Below are 20,854 nucleotides of genomic sequence, written 5' to 3'. Positions count from 1 at the left end.
TCTTTTACCGCACTAAGGCTCCGGTATCTCGATACCAAATTTAGGCTCCGGTATCCATTTACCGAACATCAGCTTACCAAATTTAGGCTCTGGAATTCATCTACCACATTTAGGCTCCGGTTTTGGAGGGATTTCTCTACCTGAGATAGGAAAAATGTCACTCGGTGATATGATTCTATCGATATCGCAAAACGACGTCATGGATTCACATGACATGCATCTTATTGGAAAAATTCGAGATTCAGTTGTGTCCGAGGTAAGTTCGTACATCTCGATACTAATCTTTTCTCTTCAGGCGAGAAAATCACTGTTTATTAATTACATCTTTTGAAGCAAATTCCAAATATCAGTTATTTGTTTGTTTTGTTAAAATCTGTTAGAAATTAGAAATACATGGAATATAGAAAGGATTGCTATAGAAAAAAAGTCGTCGAAATATATATATATAATTGAATAGAAGTCGTCAGTGTGGTATTATTGTATAAGTTTTATAGTTTTCAGCACCGATATGGAAAGAAAAATGGTAATGATACTGGTGTTTGCGGTTTAGTTATTCATTTTATGGATGAAAATATCAGACATTACGATATTTCAGCTTTTCAAGAACCCAAAAGGCCTTTTGAAAATCTTAGGCAAAGAATTTCAGGACAAGATGGATTTCTGTATCGACGTGGACATTCCCATAGATCCGTTTGAAATCACATTTTTCAATTTACAAAGCCTCTTTATGGTTGGACCTGTTCCGTTAACTCTAGGTAAGTGGACTTTCTCTTTCTTTCTCCGTTTAGTTTTTTTGAATAGCTACATTTTATGATCCACAGTAAGGACAGCGTTTTTCCTTACAGGATATATCCGTCTCACATAAATTCTGAAAAGGACATACATACCAATTATGGACATTTGTTGAGGTCCATATAGTGTTTCCTCTCATACCAACACGTGCAATTCTGGTTGGTCTAGGACAATACACTCATGTCATCCGAGGCTGTATTGCATGGCTACCCATGCAATAAAGCCTCGTGATGTCACAGTGTTAGCAAAATATTCATATATGGAGAATTGACTTGCAGTCGCTTTTTTAAATTGTTTCAAAATGGCGGAAATACATAGTAGTAAAATTGCAATAAAGCATCGATGTTAAGAGAAAAATACACTTTCATACATGGAAATGACGGATAGGGATATTCTACCCTCGGGATCACAATATATTGAAAAACCCTCGGCAAGCCTTGGGTGTGACATCATTTTGTGACCCTCATGTAGAATATTCCTCTCCTTCCTATCCACATATGAAAAATATTTATAATATCGCATGATTAGATAACATGATCATCGAGGGTGTCGCCGACGTCATTATTTCAAATTTTACAAGGGCGATAGAACACCATATGGATAGAAAGATCCTTAAGTTTTATATAAGATATGTCATTTCTTCAAAACATGTCAGAAAGATTATCTAATGTTTCATATTAATAATAAGATTGTTTATCAAAGCACGGTACCATGGAGAATGCAGCGTTTGTGCAATGAACAAATGAATATTGACTCGGTGTTTATAAAAATGAAAACATATACATTCAAGTATTGATGTCACTGTAATTTCAATCTTATAGAAGTTTAATGGTTTTTGTTTGCAAACTGTTTGACACTTAGCAATCACCGAAAATAAAATATAATAATAGTGATATCAATGTTTATACAAAAGATAAATGTAACTATTATTTTCATGCTACTTTATAAAATAAAACACGTGTTATGTACGATTCAATCGATTTTCTTAGATATTATTTTTCCTCTCTAATGTGACGTCACTATAATCTCGTATTTCGTTTTATGTTTCATATAGAGGCGTGAAGAAAAGATATAGACCAATCAATTCAATATCGAATTAAAAACAGGTACAAAGGAAATCGATTATAAGATAATAAAATCAATTTTAAAGTTTGACATCTCTTTGACATTACCCTTTTTGCTATTAGGTTTTGGAGCGGGTGGATCGCTTACCGTTGATGTTTCACTGGGAGTCTGCTTCCTTAGCATGAAAGCAAGAGTAAGTGAGACCCTTGTTTCATACTAAACACCTTTACCGTGTAACTTAACAAAATGTGTGCCGAACACACTTTTACTGCAGTAAAACTAAACAAAATCTGAGCTGAACACACTTTTATTTTGAAACATATTTTAAAACAAAATCTGCGCTGAAAACACATTTACTGGAAAACTAACCAACATCCTCCCTTAATGTGTTCACATTTTTGCTCAATGTTGAAAAAGGTGATTCAAAAATGAGTGAAGCGTCTTTTTATTAGGATCTTTTTTCATTAGTGTGAACGACTGGATTTTTTTTAAATTTCATGGCACATTTTGGTGTAATTCTCTTATGAACTGCTAGATTTGACATGTGTTAGATACGTACATCTTGTTGTAAACATAATGCTTTAAATTATTTATTCGTTAACATTATAATCATTTATCTTTTTAGGATATTGATAATTACCTATAAATCAGCTTTAAACTTTGATATCATTGTAAAGTTAATTTTGACACATGTACTGTTTGTGTTATAATCTTTTTTATCTTCTAAGGTAACTGTTACTCCCGGCGTGGGCGCGACCGTCTGGGGTACAGCTGCAATTAATTTGGGGTTTGCCAAAGGAGGTATAAAGCTTATCGGCTATCTATTACAAACGAGTTTCCCTACCACGGGCAGTATAGGATTCAGCAAGTTTCCGCTGGATGTAGCGTGAGTACCGACTTTGAAAATTAATACGGAAATAGGAAGGGGAATAGATCAAACGGAAATCAATAGTACTGTGAGATAATTCTTGAAGATAACAAAAAAATGCTCATGTTTTCATTATAGATATCGATAATAAACTTTAGTGAAAATATCTAGATTTCCCCACTTTTCGCATATTAAATATTCAGCAACCACTGCTACAAAAACCCATCGCACTCTAAAATTATAGTTGATCAAAAAAGAAACATTTAATTAGTTTAATTATGAAAATGGTAACGGTAATGCTAATTTTATCATTCCCGTGTAAGTTTTCGATATAGGTCGAAAGTGATCTCTAATACTTATATTGGGATCTTGATTATATATAGATATGTAATGCTAAATAAATGTTATTATTTTCTTGGTAACCCAGGTGATCCGCTATAAAACAATGATCGATTGGTACAAATTTACTGAAAAAAAAGATTGTCCGATCTGTCTATAAATAAATCGGAAATTCCCGAACCAGTGCATTAAAGCGTCAAAGTCATTTGAACGTTTGAATGCGGCACGCATTATAAATTTGATAATTTAAGCGTTTCTAAGATCCCGATTTTGTTGGAAAAACAATTTTGTCAAACATTGCGAATGATAGGCAGACAGCTGCAGGCGTGCGTCTGTGCCGGTAGAGGAAAAATGAAATATTTTAAACAACGTCGGAGCTGCAAATACAAAGTTGTAACGATAAGAGCTTGTACATATATGTATTTAGACAAGTACAGTAATCCAAGTCATTCATCGGACGTTGATAACTATGGAAACTACAGTATGGGTTTGATGATACGTATCCATCTTCTACATCAGAACTAATAAGAAAACTATTTAAATCATCGGATCATTGGTATAATCATTTTGAAATATACATATATATATATCTGAAAATCAATGTAGAAGTTCACACTACACTGCCACATATGCGTTTTTACGTATTGCACCAATTACGCACATGTAGGTGACTCTTAGATTTCTTGTTTACATATCTTTTCCTTAGTCTTTATACAATTAAAAAGAAAAACAATATCCCCATAAAATTTTAATTATGCACCTCGTTGTTCTGTCCCGACCAGTCGAACAAGACTTTGATAGCGGAAGAAAAATACATGTATATTCATATATTTTTATTTGATATAAATATATCTCTAGTTTATGATGTTTTGATACATTGATATAATAAGTATATTTGTTTTGATCAGCTTTATATTAAGATTATTCTTTAATATGTGAATATGAGATAACATTGTTTTTCAGGGTCACGACATGAACTTAAATTATGTTAACGAGAAATGTATGATGCTATCATGGAACATATTCCGTCATTTTTCTTTTCAACATATGCCATTTAAATGCTATTTATATATTTTTCGAAAGAGCGAAGATGGACCTTGTTCTTGTGCCCTTGAAACTGGACCTTAGGGGTTTTGCAGAGATATTCCTTTTATTCAAGACAGTAACAGTATTTGATAAGAGTATTTGGTCATACACAACACCTACAATTAAAAAGAACATCTTTACAACACCAATGAAAGGCGAGGACTCCTCCCCACCGGAATTTCCTCCGAACACTGTAGGTTCCAGAAAAAGGCGTGAAGGTCCTCGGGGATGTTTGCTAGAGCAAGTTCAAAACCGAAGTCCTCTTGACGCTGCCTTTAAGCTAGAAGTTTCAACATTAGACGAAACAAGCCAAGTAACACTATTATATGCAATCGGAACACAACACGGTGGAACAAATGTAGTAGACTGGACAGAAATGGGTGGCGCGTCTCTTCTAGTACCTACCAACGACTTACCAAGTGGTATACCTCTATACTTCACAGTGAAGGCTAGGAACACACAAGGACTGGAAGCCTTTTCCTACTGTATGTTACCAACATATGATACAACTATTCCCGATGGTAGAGTGGACCCATCGTATAAATTCTCTAGTCATCCCAACAAAATCAGCGGAACAGTGGTGGTATTTGATGATAGCACATTGATACCTTCACATGAAAAGGCTCTTGGATTTAGTTCCGGTCAATATGGCAGCGAATTCATACCCTGGGATTCTCTTGATATTGACAAGACTACAGCTCGAGATGGAGTTAATGACGAACTAAAGTATTTCGGAGTCCCTCGGGATGGTAAACTCACGGCTCCTAATTTTAAATCAGCTAAAGCAAGGTCAGCCGTAGATTGTGCTAAGCTCTGTTTGGAATATTCAATTAAGTGCGTTTCGTTTGATTATGAATACCATTCCGAAATATGTGACCTGCATGAAGTTGTAGAGGGACCAAGAGCTTCACTGCGTCTGAGCGGGACATATAAGAGTTACGAACGTCTTGGCGTAGGTCATAGTTCATATGTTCTCTACGAGAATTTAGACCTTGCTCACGCTACGGCTTATTATATCAACGCTAAAGTCAACAATGTATTAGGATATACAGCCTATTTGTCATCTGTAGGTACCACCGTAGACTTCACGCCTCCGTTCACAGGTCCTTTGGGACCAGACGCCAAAGTGACAATGCATGCCAGTGGGTGTTCAGCAGCCCTTACTCAGAGATGTGTGGAAGTCACGTGGAACGAAAACCATAGGTAAGGCGAAATGTCTGTTTTAAATGGTGATGATATTGACAACTCTACTTTCTATGTAAGCTTGTGCATTCCTTAAGTGAACCTTGATGTTAATAGGTTGTTAAACTTGTCAAACCAATCTAGAATATACCTAAAAGAAATTAATTTATGTATGCATAAAATCTTATACCCAAAAGACAATTATGTAAAAATATAATTTAACATGTCGTTAAGGTCGCATGACAATGACTTTTTATGCCTAAATATGTTTTGATTTGCTAACATGAATCAATGTTATAGGCCTTGTCCTATACAGCTGATTCGACATATGTGTTTAATTATTTAAGGATGGTAATTGATGACGAGGAATCTCGAACTGTATTCAACGGCCATAAACCTCTAGAGGACGAGAAATATACCATCAACAACCACTTAGCTTCAGGTAATGCATTTTTTAATATTTGAATTTATATGCATGCTGATAATTTGTTTCTAATGTTCAGTTGATTCAATGAAAACAAAAGAAATAGGTTCGTTCAATTTAAGTTTCCGTACAAACCATGATCACAATTATTAGCATTGAACGTACATGTACATATCTATTTTAGCTGTTTTTTTTTAAATTTTGATTATTGTAATATGTCATTACAGTGAACTTTGACGGTTTCCATGACGACGAGAGTGATATTTGGGGCTATACCTGGATGGTAGGGAAGTCAATGTGTACGCAGGATGTCGTGGGGGAGGCCGATCCACACCAACATCACTCGAGTAAGAAGTACTGGACAAACAGCGGCTACCAAAAGGACCTTCACCTCCAAGATGGCAAATACTATACCACTGTTAGAGCTCTGAACAGCATCGTCTTCGGCGGAGCTCTCGTGACAACAGTCTGCCATAGTACACCGTTCACGGTTGATACGACACCACCCATATTCACTAAAGTCCTTGAAATATTCTATGACGAAGATTTCGACCTTCTAGCAGTTTATTTCAATGCTTCCGATCCACTTTCTAAGCTTGCGAGAGTTGACTTTGGACTTGGTAAAACAAAACATGACGTCACTATTCGAGGATATGAACTACAGACTTACATCACAAGAGGTGAGCCGTATGTGGCCATTGAGCACCTCGGACTTGGTCATGGAATCCCAGCATGGTTACGTCTCAGAGCAGTCAACAATGGTTTGTTTATAGCATATTGTTCATGTGATTTCCTCTATATTCACTAGAAATGGAGACATGGTTGTTTAAAAGATGAAATGTATACCATGATTCATAAACAATTTGAATTCAATTCCAAACGTTGGTTGTACATCCAATCTACATTACGCATTTATCATGTTCTCATTTCGACTTTTGTTCATAACTTCCTCATTGAAAGTTCATACGGTTTCGACATTCAGTTTTAAATTATGCTAGAATAAAAAGAGGAATATGTGTATGCACTGTGTGTGTAACATTACATAATTTGAGGAAGAAATATTCGTTATTTTCGTCGTAGGTGTCGGTTTTGTGGAATGCACTGTGTGTGTAACATTACATAATTTGAGGAAGAAATATTCGTTATTTTCGTCGTAGGTGTCGGTTTAAATGTCATTCCACACCCCAACCACGAATATTTCTACCCACTTTGAAAGCTTCACACCACGGCAACACGAACTCACAAATATTTCATGTTATAAAGCATATTATGTGACTGTCGTGTATAATTATTCTTCTTATATTTTTTCAGTTGGCCTGAATACCGCCCGGCATGGTGACGAACAGATCCTAATTGATTTGACCCCGCCCAGTGTGGGAGTCGTCCATGATGGCGACAAACTCGACACAGACATAGACTATCAGTGGGATACGTCCACTATATGTGCCGAGTGGGTGAAGTTCTATGACGAAGAGTCTGGTATCAAAGAGTATGTATTTGGCTTTATTTACCGAGTGTATCAAGTGTGTTTAACTGTAATATCGGTATCTTGTAAACTTATACTTATTGTAATATTTGGAATATTGTTTAGAAAAAAATACCTTGACGATACAAGTGGTTAGATCAATTGTTTTCGTAATATCTGACTAATATAAAAAATTAAGACTCCGTTAGATTAGTTAGGAGAATAAAGATAGATAACGTATGCAAACTTGTAACAACAAGTACCAACATCATACAGTAAACAACGTGTAATTCCCAATTATTTTATGATGGCAACTTTACAACAATCACAGCTCCATCAATCTTAAAGTCTTAAATCTTTTGTTGATCATTATCTATGGTTCCAAATGACAATTTCAACATAATTTGATCTATTTCTCTTTTTCTCTGTTATGACTTACAAAGGTTATCAAAACCTCTAGTCAAAAATATCTTTTTTTACGGAATAACTGTTTATGTTTAATTAAAAAAAAAAAATCCTGTATTACAATAGCAAAAAAAAAAAATCAATAGTTAGTTTTATGTTTTCCCATTGATATACAGCTTTATATGGGGCGTTGGTACATCTCCTGGCAAAGACAACATTGTTACCTTCCACAACCTAACCCACCATTTCAAGCGATCGTGTGTAGAGGACCTTGCTTTGATACACAACACGACATACTATTCCACTGTGAAGGCGTACAACGCAGCTATCAACTCGAAAGGGAACAGCACCACGTCGGACGGAGGTGAGTTGTTATTATTATTTATATATACCATTTGTATCATATTTTATTTCGTGTTAAAGTCATGATAATGTTTAAGTCATGATAATTTTATTGTTTGGAAAGTAGCGATTAACATTTTTATGATATACGCAAATTCACGTAATTTCGCAACAGTGCTTTAAGACATAAATTTGCGAATACTTTGAAAGAAAACGTGAAATATTGCTTTAATCAAACACTGTCTCAAGCGGTCAGTTTACGTTTCCCTTCAATGAAAATTACTATATATTGAACAATAACGGCAAGAAGCAGTGTTTTAATCAACTGATATATAAACTTTGTATCAAATTTCAGTACTTATTGATACTACACACCCACTGCCTGGCGTTGTGTTCGACGGATCAAACATAGGAAGCGATATTGGTTTTTCGTCTGAAAGGGCTACAAAATCCTGTAACTGGGATAACTTCACCGATCCTGAAAGCCACATCTCCAAATATGATGTTTCCTTATTCATCAACAGTAAACATATTCAGACTTTTGAGGTGGATGACCTGACCCAATTTACAGAAAGGTCAATTGCCATGAATCATCGCGATGAGGTAGAGTTTGTGGTAACTGCTGAGAATGGGGCGGGGCTTACGGTGGAAGTGACGTCAGACGGATTCATTGTTGATCATACAACACCAATCATGCACTACCTCCATGACACAGAGACAGGACACCGCTACCAAAGCTTTAACGACCACCTAGATGTATCCTGGTTATTTGAAGATGATGATTCCGGCATCAAAGAATACAGATATTTCATCAACAGACAACATCAAGGCAGCAAACATAAAGCGTGGCCTAAAAGTGCGCCATACATGACGACAGATCCAGATCTGAACGACGGGCCGGTCAAGATGGAAATTGATCAACTAAATCTCGTAGACGGTGCAAAGTACTCACTTGTTGTGACAGCCATAAACCACGCTCTTCTGTCCACCTCCCACGAATCATTTGGGGTCGTGATTGATGGGACAGCTCCGTTACTCACAAAGGTATATGTAAACACTTAATTAACTGCATAAATTGCACCAATATATGGAAATGTTTTATAATCATTCACACCCAATCATCGTAATGCTTCGGTTTTGGTTTGCTTCGAAAGTACTTGACGACTTCAAAAACACTGGTGAACCCAACCTCGATATTCCACAGTTTAGTTTATTGTCGCAATATCCACACTGGAATATTTTTTGTTTCAAAACTGAATACTCTGTATGCAACCATGGATGATGAGGTAGATTTAAATTAAAAAAAAATGAAGTTGACAGTATAGCTTTTAGGTTTGCATATTACGGTAGTGATACTAACAACTGGAGTATCAAAGATAAAATGTACCGTATTCATCATAAAAAGAGAAAATATAAAGTGTAAAATCAATAAACCTATTACAATTAATTTTACAAAGTATCAATTAAAGTGTGTCCTCGAAACTGCATGAAAAAAAAAAACCAACCAGCGGTTAGTACATGGCAACTGTACTGCATCGATATAGCAAAAAGTAAAAGAATAGTATCAGAAACAATGTAAAAAAGTATTACAAATTCTGTTTTCATTGTATGATTTTAGGTACATATAGGACTTCCAATGAAAGATGAAGAACTGGACGACTTAAACAGAGTGTTACATACCGATCCTAACATTTTAACATTAAGTTGGGTTGGACAGGATCCAGAAAGTGGAATCAGCAAGGTGTGGGTAGGAGTCGGCACATCCCCCGGAGATTTATCAACCACTGGAAACTTTATAGAATACAGAGGAGACGAAATCACCATGACAGTTTCCAACCTCGAACTTGAAACGTTTACGGAATCAAATTCAGAATACTATGTTTCCGTTAAAGTAACCAACGGCGCTGGATTGGAATCGGACGTAGTTTCCTCTAAACCAATTGTGGTACTCAAGGCAAACGTACCGGGACAAATATCTGATGGTAGGGAGGAATATGTCGACGACGACTATACTATCGACCGGGCTTCCTTAGACGTGACATTTGCTGGATTTGAAAGTGAAGCGTGTGACATCAGGAAGTATGAATGGGCAATTGGTTCTGATGCTTACAAATCTGATGTATTACCTTACACTGGGTACGGACTGATGGTTCACAACTCGTCACACGGACAAGCTCAGATTCATATGGATTTTACAGAAGGGGATACCTACTATGTTACTGTTAGAGCTCTGCCTGGTCACAACTGCAATGAGGAATATATAGTATCTACATCGGACGGCATCAAACTCGACACTTCGGCTCCGGAAATCAACTACATCGGGCCTGAAGTCGACGATACACATTATATACATTACGGAGATGTGTTTTACCAATCTAATACGGATTCTCTCAATCTCGTGTGGAATGTTTCTGATGACTCTGCTGTTAATACTATGTCTATTTCTGCCGGTAGTCTTCCGTTCCTGACAGATGTGAAAGACACCGAATTAATTGAGACTATGAAAACCCCAGCTGATTTCCTGTCTCCTGAATCTGGTATTGCTACGTTTTTGGCCTTAGAATTAGAAGATTCCGCTGGTAATGTCAAAATTAAGAACACTGATCCTGTTATCGCCGATATATCACCACCTATGGTTCGCTCTCTGAAATGTACCGAAGCAATCTCTGTGAAAAGGTCCATGGTGGCATGTTCTTGGGAATTCGTCGTTGAAGAAGAGAGTGTTGTGAAATCACTGACAGTAAATTTCTTTTCGCCTAACAACAAGGTACCCATCCGACGGGATATACCGCATGGTAGACGCAAGACATCTGTCGATGTGGCTGAATTTTTGGTTGAAACAGCAATTAAAGAAGTCTCAGTGCAGCTAACAATTTCAAATGTCCTGCATCAAAACACGACGTACGTTCGAGTTGTTACCGTCGATCGTACCCCTCCGTCTTCTGCTAGCGTCAAAGTTGTAACGAAAATGTCTCGGGAAGAAATCACTGTTCATCAAAGATGTCAAATCCCTCAGACATACGTTGAAGTCTTGGTGGAGAATGTCGCGGACGAAGAAACTGAAATCGAAAAGTAAGCATACATATTATTACTTTTATATTTCTTTTTTTAAATGGTCTGTAATTTGGTGTGTTTTATTCTCTATTTTTTATTATTCAAAACTTAGATTGAATATCTAATGATATGTTAACAACGAAATACCATGCATATGCATAAACTGTCTATTTTAAACTTTCGACTTACCTCTGTCTGATTATTTGACACTATATAAACATTTAGATATTCAGTCACAAAATTATTGCTGTCGGCACCGAAAATTTCCATGTATCCCACATGATAAATATGTTGTTTTCAGTCAGTATGGCTTTTCATACTGAATCTTAAATCAAAATGGTAATCCGAAAACAAATATTTTTATTGTAATTCAAGTTGTACTTCTACATATAGCATATGGCAATCTCGTATATACATTTTTTTAAAGAACGTGGTTGATATGGTTGAACGAAATTGTTGATGTTGAACAAAAATAGAATGATGAAGCTACATTGAATTTGCAATTTCTTACATAGGGTGGAGGTAGCACTTGGTTCCAAGCCTGGACATACTGATATTAGCCGCTATAAAGATATCTCACCAACGGGTAAAATATTCTTTGGAAACCTAGACATTGGCCATGGGGACATGTTTTATGCGACAGCAAGAGTAACAAATAAAGGCGGTCTGTCCAAAATGTTCTACTCGGACAGTGTAACGGTCAGTGTTCGACCCATGCTGACCGTTGGTGATGGGGGCTCCGAAGTGGACGAAGATTACCAAAGTAGTCTTAACACAATTCGTGGATTCTGGCGCTTTTCTGATACATGTCCTATAGAAATGGTACAGTGGAAAATCGAGGATCTCCTAGGAAACGTAATCAAAGACTTCGAAGATGTTGTTGAGAACGCACACACATTTTATAGTGACGAATTCAGTCTGAAGAATGGGTTTACTTACATAAATATTATAAGAGTCAGGGACGCTTTAAATCGAACATTCACGTCTGCGTCCGACGGTGTCACTGTCCGTATCCAGCCACCAAACCCTGGCGATGTCCGCGATGGTCTAGAAGAGGACATAAGCTACCAGCAGAGCGTCGTGGAATTATCTGCTAATTGGGACACTTTTGGAGACGACACCGGAAGTCCTACACAGACAGTGAGATACTATGAGGTAGCATTAGGTGATAATAATCGCTACGAGAAAACCAGATCAAATATTCACTATTATGTTAACGTAGGGTTAAACACATCTTATACGTTCCGTAATCTGAACCTGACAGCCCAGAGCGTGACGTATTATGTAACAGTTAGAGCTACTAGTATGGCTGGAAGTCAAGAAAAATCAACCTCGAACGGCGTCAAGGCAGGATTCAAAGATCTTATAGTTCTAGGATCGATCGAAACACCAGATGTGCAGTCAGACGTTTCAAAAATAATTGCATCATGGACAGATTTTCAGTCTGATATAGGGATAAGACAATACCTTGTCGGAGTTTCCAGCAACAGTTCCGCATTCAACTTATCTAATAGTGATAACAACACGTCGGCATGTGATACAATGTATAGATCATTTGAGCAGTTTGATGAGAAACCGATGTCTTCGTATGGGCTGGATACTCTTGCGGAGATACAAGACCTTCACCTGGTGCATGGTCATTCCTATTACGTCACAGTTGTAGCTGAGAACGAGGCCGATATGTGTCAGTCTGTGACGTCATCAGCTATTTTGGTGGACACCACTCCTCCTGATTTCACGGCTATAGAACTACAAATCGGAAACGTGATAGACGACAGAAATGATGACTTATTTGTCGCTGATTTTGATAAACTTGATGTTTCATGGAGAAACTTTACAGAATCTGAAAGCAGTATCGCATCCTTTGAGGTAACGTTATACCAAATGACGAGTTGTGATTTGAAAACCGTTGCTGATGAATTCAAGGTTGATTCAATATTAGTGACAGGGGATACCAAAGCTACAATGTATCGGTTATCGTTATTGCCTAACACATTTTATTTCGTGCATTTGACCGCACTCAACACGGCTGGACTTAGTTCCTCGGTCAGCAGTTCCAGATTCCGAGTGGACACATCCGGCCCTCTAAATGGTGATGTGAAGATAACTCCAGATTGGTCTTCAATATCCACGTTTCAATCTTCCAAAGATACAATAACGTCGTGGATCGCTATTGCCAGAACGCAAGAGGATTTCCTTTGTCCGAATCAAAGAACAACCTTTCCCGCTCATAATTCAAGTGGTGTTTCATGGGAAAAGATGGCCACACCATACAGTCCAGAATTCGTCGACTTTACTGAAACCAAAGCCACTCTCACAATAGGTTATAACACGGCCCAAACCAAATTTATCAAAAGTGGAATGGAGAGTACTGAGTTTTCTCTAATACCTGGCAACTACACAGTATCGTTAAAAGCAGCAAGGGGAGATAATATTGTATCAATTATTTCTTTTGGATCGGAATCTCAGCTCTTCCCGACTAATTATACTCCACCATACAGAACGACCATCGACGAGGTGAGTTTCAATATGACGATACCAGAGCAGTCAGATGATGAATCTAACTCTTCTACAACTCAGCAACCCACGACGCCAACCACACAAACGCCCTCAACGTTCGGCACTACGACTGTTAAAGGCAGGAATTTCACAGATACCGAATACGGCGAACTTCCAAATCCTCAACAGTTCGGCTTCGGCTTAAGTATTATGGGGACACAGCAGAATGGAAGTGATATATGGGATGCTATGTTTTGGGTCGTTGGCAAATACAAAAATGTAGAAGAATGGATCACATTAGATGCAAATCCGTATGAATCGCGAGAAATTGTTACATTTGCGTTGGTATCGGAATCTTCGCGCGATGAATTAAAATACAATATTAAGTTATATATAAACGGAGTCATTAAGGCGATTGCAAATGGAATCGATTTCGGTCAAAGTTTGAAAACTTTTGTTAACACGATAAATGACAACGACAATGAACCAGGCATCCAGGACGTATTCGATCCCTTCCGGTCTGAGGTTGTAATTACCCATATTCTCATTCCAACCGATATCAGAAAACCCTGTTTGCAAGGAACCGGATTTTATGATGGTGAGAGTAGCATAAAGGAGATATGGGTAGGAGTAACTGACAATGAAAACTCAACGGATAGTGTATCCGCTATGCGGCTGTATCAGACAATGTGTTTGCCTTGTGAACAAGATTGTCTCGATCACTGTCCAGAAACATGTCTACCAGGTGACTTTGATCTCATGAAAATTGAAATCGGTGACCTGGATTTACTGCCTACAATAGCTTCTCCTGGTAATGGGTCTGAATACGAATATGAAATAACGGACACGCATACATATTACGTAAATATCAAGGCTGTGAACTTCGCCGGACAGGAATCTGTATCAAGATCCAACGGTATTATGGTAGATACAACCCCAGCTATATGTGAATATGTCAGATGTTTGGATCCCCTGAACAGCATGGACGAGCCTACGGAGTATATCGGATCCAACAACACTGTAGCGGCCTACTGGTCCTGTATAGATCCTGAGAGTGAGGTTTACTCCTACTCTATCGGCATTGGAACTTCTGAGAATGACACCGATTTATACAATATGACTGACGTTGGCTTGGCAACCAATGGTCAAATCTACCTAGATGATGACAAGTTCTTCATCCACGGCGATGCATACTACTTCAATGTCTGGGCCTACAATGCTGCAGGAACGACGGGAAGGTTCTCTTGTAAGTTCAATGTCGAGCTGTATCCCCCAGATGTCAAACATGTGGCATCGAAATCTTTATTCGAATATGACGCTACTGATGGAAATGGCAATCCCATTAAAGATGTGTCATTCACAGAAGTCGAGGACAGTTTCGGCGTGGCATGGAATAGTAAAAATGATATAGCCGATGTGTACGGTAAGAATAAAATTGTCTGGTGTAGAGTAACTGAATGATATATTTAATACGATTATAATATTATGTTATTGTTAAAAGGTCTTAGCATATCATACATTTTTAAGAACAAATGTGCAATAGTTTTTGTCAGATTTTGTGATTTTATTTTATTGAAGTATCAACTGGCATGAAAATATATATTTGTTAGACAAACATAAGCACAAGGCGTTAACTAAGTTATCTCTAGTTATGACTTGATTGTATATGCAACTAAGAAAAATATTGTCTTCCATACTTATTCTGCAATTATATTTTTTCTATTTTATTTTTCTTGAGTACAGAGTGGAGTATTGGAACAACTGAGAACACGTCTGACATTCTACCTATGATCAAGGCTGGCATATCAAAAACGGGACAGGCAGAAATTATCCACGGACATTTCTGGTTCAACGGCACCAACATGAACTCAACCGTGTCAAAATTCCGAGATCATCCAAACAACACACATGGCGGATCTACTTTCCTACTGGAGCCTGGTCGCTGTCTTCATCACTCACTCGTGGCTGTGGGGAGATCTCACCTGAGAAGTGCAATTCCCATGAAACCTACATGTATCACACGTATGTTACAGAAAGATGTTATTTTATGCTTTACTGTTTACAGCAATCAACACGTAATTATTTAAGCAGCCTTAAAACGCCATTTTAAAGGTCATTGGTGATAACACGCTTATGCGCTTGCAAAATTTACATGGCGGATGGCATATAGAGTTATCAAGCATTGCGCAAGAAAAAATGTATATATTTAATTGGGCGGTATTGGCATATGTATTTGTTTTAGACTTATTATTACCAGTTTGTTATAGAAATATGTTTATTTCCTGCTTACACAATAAAAAAATGTTGTTTGTTTGCTTTCGTATTTTTTTTTAAAGATTATTAAATTATGCTTGAACTGTTAAGCAAAAATTTTACCTAAAATGTTAAATAGTAAATTAAAAATCTTATAAAAATGTCCTGAAAGGTCGCAAGGATTTCCGGCTGATGTTGAATGAAAGCGAAGAAATAACACTGATGATGGCTTCAGATGGAACAATTAAGAAACTGGAGCAAACGTCGACATCTACGGATAATGCTAATGTGATCATCGAGATAAAAGGTTTGTTTGAAGCAATCTTTGTTTTTCTCGTATAAATGTATGGCTGTTAAGGCTTTTTGTGAAGATTTTTGTGAATAAATCAGGCATATATTGAATTAAATTTTTCTTCAGCGGTATTCGTAATATGTGAAATAGTGCCAGGGCAAGCGGCCACTATTGATGTGGCGCAAAATTGAACGTGGATGCATTGTGACGTCACCATTGCATGACGTCAATATAACGTTGTGTTTCGATCAAGACGTAAAGATGGCGCACAGGCTATTGTGTGCGGGGATGGAAGCAAATGTTGCTTTTCTACAGAAGACAGTTTACTCTTGTTCTATATTCTTCTACTTTCAATCTTCATGAAACTGAATCCTGTTATAGAAACACATATTTCATATGTTGTACTAGTAATGTAACAACGTGGTGTCGAAATGAAGATAGCGTTGTGAAGTGTTGTGAAGTGTCGCTTGACGTGCTTCTGTTATGATGCCATGAAAGCGAGTCACATGTGGGGGTGATGTACTAAACCCATTATGGCCTGGTTGAAAGGACACTTTTGCCTCATAGTATTGTCTCGTGATGGGATAGTGGGACTATTCCATCCCTCGTCAATACTATGAGGCAATAGTGCCCTCTCAACCAGGCAATAATAGATAATTATTGATTTTAGTACGACGTATATGTAATATCCTTCAGGATAATAAAAAGAGTCTGTATCCTTTGTTTGAACTATGTGTTATTTACATAGCTTCCTTCAAACTCATAACTTCAATGATCAAGTGATATGATGCATAATCAAATTATTGTCAGTATTACGTGTATTTTGTTTTAAAAACATCCTTCTTTCCTGTATCATAGCACGTCGCAGTGGTATAATGATAGGCTCTCTTTCGACCGTTGACGTCACAAAGAATTACGGCACTGATGCGTCCGACGAGTTTTCTCCTTCAATAGTCGACCCTAAAACTACAATGATGTATACATCAAGACTTCTCACAAACAGGTAAATCAATACTCTGATATAGGGCGCATTGTAGTATTGTGTTGTCGTATATTTATTATAGACAATAGAGTTCGTTTAGGTAATAAATGGATCACAAAGCAATGTAATGGCTATTGGATGGTATGCTATGAGGTTGGAATCGTATTTTAAATTTCCCAATATCATTTTGTAGTTCTTAAAGGCAAAATATTTTTTCTTAGACTCCAGGACTACCAGGGACTGTCATTTTTCATTTCTCCGATGCCGGTTATCGAGTCATCCGAACTAGAAATGAAGATCAGCGTCAGGATCAACGCGGCTGATTATAACGACGACACAGTGCCCGCCCTGGCTGTTTGGGATAACCCTACAACTGGTAAATATACATGTGGTTTTATAGTATAAATAGTATTCTATACACATTATCAAATCAGACATATTTTCGTCTATTTCTAATTTAATTTCGCCAATATCTTTTCGCGTTTAGAACAATTTCTGAAAGCAAAATAATGATATGTATTTTATTCCGGAATGCATAATTAAAATAGTAAAATCTATATTAAGTTAATTTGAGATATGTTTTTGCCTTTGAAATAGAACAATCTTTAAAGCAAATTAATTATATTTTTTGTTTCGGTATGCATAATTCTTTCTGTCAATTTTCAAATTTGGTGTTTGCTCGTATACTAGTCCGGAGTATTCTAGCGTTTTAGGGTATAAAGTCGATATTCGGCTCAAGACCTACATAAAATTGTATAAAATGCCGATAAAATGGCAGAACAATTATATTTTCACGTATGCTCATACCGATATTAAACTAGATTCGTTTTCACAGAGGACGGAAAATGGTTACATGTTCAAGAGGAATGTGATCCTGAAAGCATAAATAAACTAAACAACGGCACATATCTGATAACAAAGGTAAGGTTGCATATTACACACGGTCACCATTTCACATTTTAAAACAAGCCTATGGAAGCATTTGCTTGCAGTCAATATGGTTCATAAAAATTACTTGTATTAATCATATATGAGAAAAGATATCAGGAAATGTAACTATTGAAATATGCTAGTACAATAATTTAAAAAAAAAATCAAGTTAAATTTCTTGTTATTCTGGATTGCATTGATGTGAAAAGCGATAACAACGTTTGCAAAAAAAATAAAAGCAACCCCCGATAATGCAATTAAAAATTGCGGACTTTAATACATGTACTGTACATAATTGTATTTCGTTCCATACGCCAAAAACAACAGAATGATTTCGCAATTTCATTAAATCGCGTTCGTTATACCCACTACATGTTTTTATCAATACGGTATGGTTTATTACAGGTATGCCATAAAACACTCGTTGGTAAAGGTAAAGATGATGTTACTAGACAGAAACGTGCTGCTGCCGCGGATACTGCACTGACGTCACCATTCCAATTTGGACTATTTACGATGCGCAGCACGTGTTTTAATACCCCACCCAACATCACAACTGACGTCATACATACCGCGGAGGACACTACAATAATTCACCAATTAACATGGTCTGATGCAGAAAATGACCCAGTGACATTCTCCAGCAAGCAACCATTAGCAGGCCAATTAACAGTCACTGCTGACGGGTTACTGACTTTCATACCACCACAAGAGTTTTCTGGACAAATATATATTGAAATCGAAGCACAGGGGACTTCACCCTGTAGTAACAGCCATCCAGTGTCAAAGGTCATAACGGTACACGTGACTGAAGTAGATGACCCACCAGTTGTAGGGTTCCTCTCCCATAATGATAACTTTACACTGGCGGATCATTTAGACGCTGAAATTGTTATTTTCCTAGAAGGTAACAATACGAAACACCATATTGGATCTCTGCTGATGGTTGACGCTGACGTAGGGGAGAGCCTGACGTTCGTTAGCCGTGAGATGCATCCAACCGGAGCGCGTCTTGTCCAAGAAGACTCGGCTGATCCCATTGTACCGAATAACACATTTACGCCTAGTCAAAGTGCCTCATACAAACGCACCGATTTGAGGATTAAAACGGAGACTGATTTCCATGGGCATTTACATTATAAAATGATTGGCAGCGACAGAGGTGGCCAAAGGACAGCTAGAATAGACTTACATGTGTTTGTGCTTATTTCACCTTGTAACTATGGCAGATGTACACAGGCAGATAACGGCAATTCCCCTTGTAATGACAGCGCAAGAGCTGACAGCTATGACATGTATACATGCACCTGTAATTCTGGGTACCACAAACAATGGTGTGACGAGGAAATCAACGAATGTGCCGACGACCCCTGTCCTCCTCTTTATGACTGCACTGATCACATCGCCTTCTTCACATGTAAGATCAACGCCGGGAAACTAACAGCTATAATTCTCTGTTCCAGTATTGTTGTAGCTGGGTTATGCATCTTCATTGTCTACAGGTACAAAAAGCTGAAGAAGTACACTGTACGCGTGGATAGGTAAGATAATCATTGACTTTTTCAAATGTTACAAACGAAAAAAGATATATCTAAAAGTAACATTTGCTCGAGTTGCACTTTCAAATAAATTATTACGAAAGACGGATACATCTTAATTACTCTTTCCTTCATGATTTGCGTCTATAGGTAAATATAACACATATATAGTTTTAAGACACGATACAGAATTATGCGATAGCAACATAATTTTTATTTTATACACAATATAATTGAGAAGGAATCGAACAGCAGGAAATGCCTATTCTCTTACAGTAATCTTATTATTATGCCTGAATGACCAATGTGTAAGTGGATATAATCATGTTTTATTTACAGCACGTGGAGTTTAGAGGACGAATTGTGGAATCAAGGATCAACAAGCCAGCTCAATCCGGGAATGGCCTCCGCCAAGTCTATCTTCCTCGGCTCAAACTTGTTATCGAAAACAGGGACTGACAATCCTATCGACGTTCAAGACGAGGATCCTCCGCCAGCCAAGGTGCAGATGGATTCGGAACCGATACCAAGGATGCTTCAGGAACACGATGTTGAACCGCTGAATCTGTTAGATAGTCCTATTTTAGCACCAGGAATTATGCGTAATCCGGTTGAAATGAAAGGCTATCAATCACTTTTTAAACGTCAGCAAAGCAGCGGAAACGTTGTGAAGATGAGCAATAAGCAACTGGCTGAAGTAGATGTATAGGAATGTAGGTTTGCTATCAATAACTGATTGGCCATATATGTGTGTAATGGAATCGAATTATCAAGCATGTTTTATAATTTCAATAGATAGATAATTAACATAAATATTCAGAGAACAATCAATGTAGTAATTTTGTTTTCTCTTTGGTAAAGTTATGAAGTTTCATTTGTATAAAATAAAAACAACATTATCAAGACTTAACAGAGAAATACTAATTACAAACACCTATAAAATGGCACAGATTCTTTGAATGAGATATTAATTGTTGAACAATAAAACGCTTGCACTTAGACAATTTTTGTGTTTATCAATGAATATGATAAAGTTCAATCTCTCAGACTAATTGAAACAAAATTATCACATACATGTCTCGGACGGTATCATCATATTATAAAATATATTATGATACACAATATGATACTGCAAACCAAGTTTCTTTTGCGTGTGATTTACTTTCGCGCGTGATTTACTTTCGCGCGTGATTTACTTTCGCGTGTGATTTACTTTCGCGAAATACTATCTACATCCTATTTATTGATAGTGATTCCTCCTATTTATTGAGAATATTAATCTTTGCAAACTTGATTTGAAATGAAAACAGCGAAATTTAATGACCGCGAAAGGAAGTT

General features: G+C 37.2%; 1 protein-coding gene across 1 annotated transcript in view; it reads left to right on the top strand.

Annotated features, from left to right (window-relative positions):
- Positions 1-20,520, top strand: part of LOC138331255 (uncharacterized) — a 43,392-nt gene extending 22,872 nt beyond the window's left edge. The window contains exons 28-46 of the mRNA XM_069278761.1: positions 18-256; positions 596-755; positions 1,980-2,050; positions 2,586-2,743; positions 4,148-5,353; positions 5,680-5,774; positions 5,984-6,517; positions 7,068-7,245; positions 7,803-7,990; positions 8,324-9,012; positions 9,587-11,040; positions 11,538-14,944; positions 15,265-15,543; positions 15,947-16,081; positions 16,925-17,069; positions 17,270-17,424; positions 17,884-17,969; positions 18,384-19,519; positions 19,856-20,520. Coding sequence (XP_069134862.1) covers positions 18-256; positions 596-755; positions 1,980-2,050; positions 2,586-2,743; positions 4,148-5,353; positions 5,680-5,774; positions 5,984-6,517; positions 7,068-7,245; positions 7,803-7,990; positions 8,324-9,012; positions 9,587-11,040; positions 11,538-14,944; positions 15,265-15,543; positions 15,947-16,081; positions 16,925-17,069; positions 17,270-17,424; positions 17,884-17,969; positions 18,384-19,519; positions 19,856-20,225 — 10,685 coding nt within the window. The 3' untranslated portion in view covers positions 20,226-20,520. The remainder of the gene's footprint in view (positions 1-17; positions 257-595; positions 756-1,979; positions 2,051-2,585; positions 2,744-4,147; positions 5,354-5,679; positions 5,775-5,983; positions 6,518-7,067; positions 7,246-7,802; positions 7,991-8,323; positions 9,013-9,586; positions 11,041-11,537; positions 14,945-15,264; positions 15,544-15,946; positions 16,082-16,924; positions 17,070-17,269; positions 17,425-17,883; positions 17,970-18,383; positions 19,520-19,855) is intronic.
- The last annotated feature ends 334 nt before the right edge of the window (positions 20,521-20,854 follow it).

Source organism: Argopecten irradians, chromosome 9, assembly GCF_041381155.1.
Source record: "Argopecten irradians isolate NY chromosome 9, Ai_NY, whole genome shotgun sequence".
NCBI classification, from domain to species: domain Eukaryota; kingdom Metazoa; phylum Mollusca; class Bivalvia; order Pectinida; family Pectinidae; genus Argopecten; species Argopecten irradians.
This window is presented reverse-complemented; position numbering and strand designations above follow the sequence as displayed.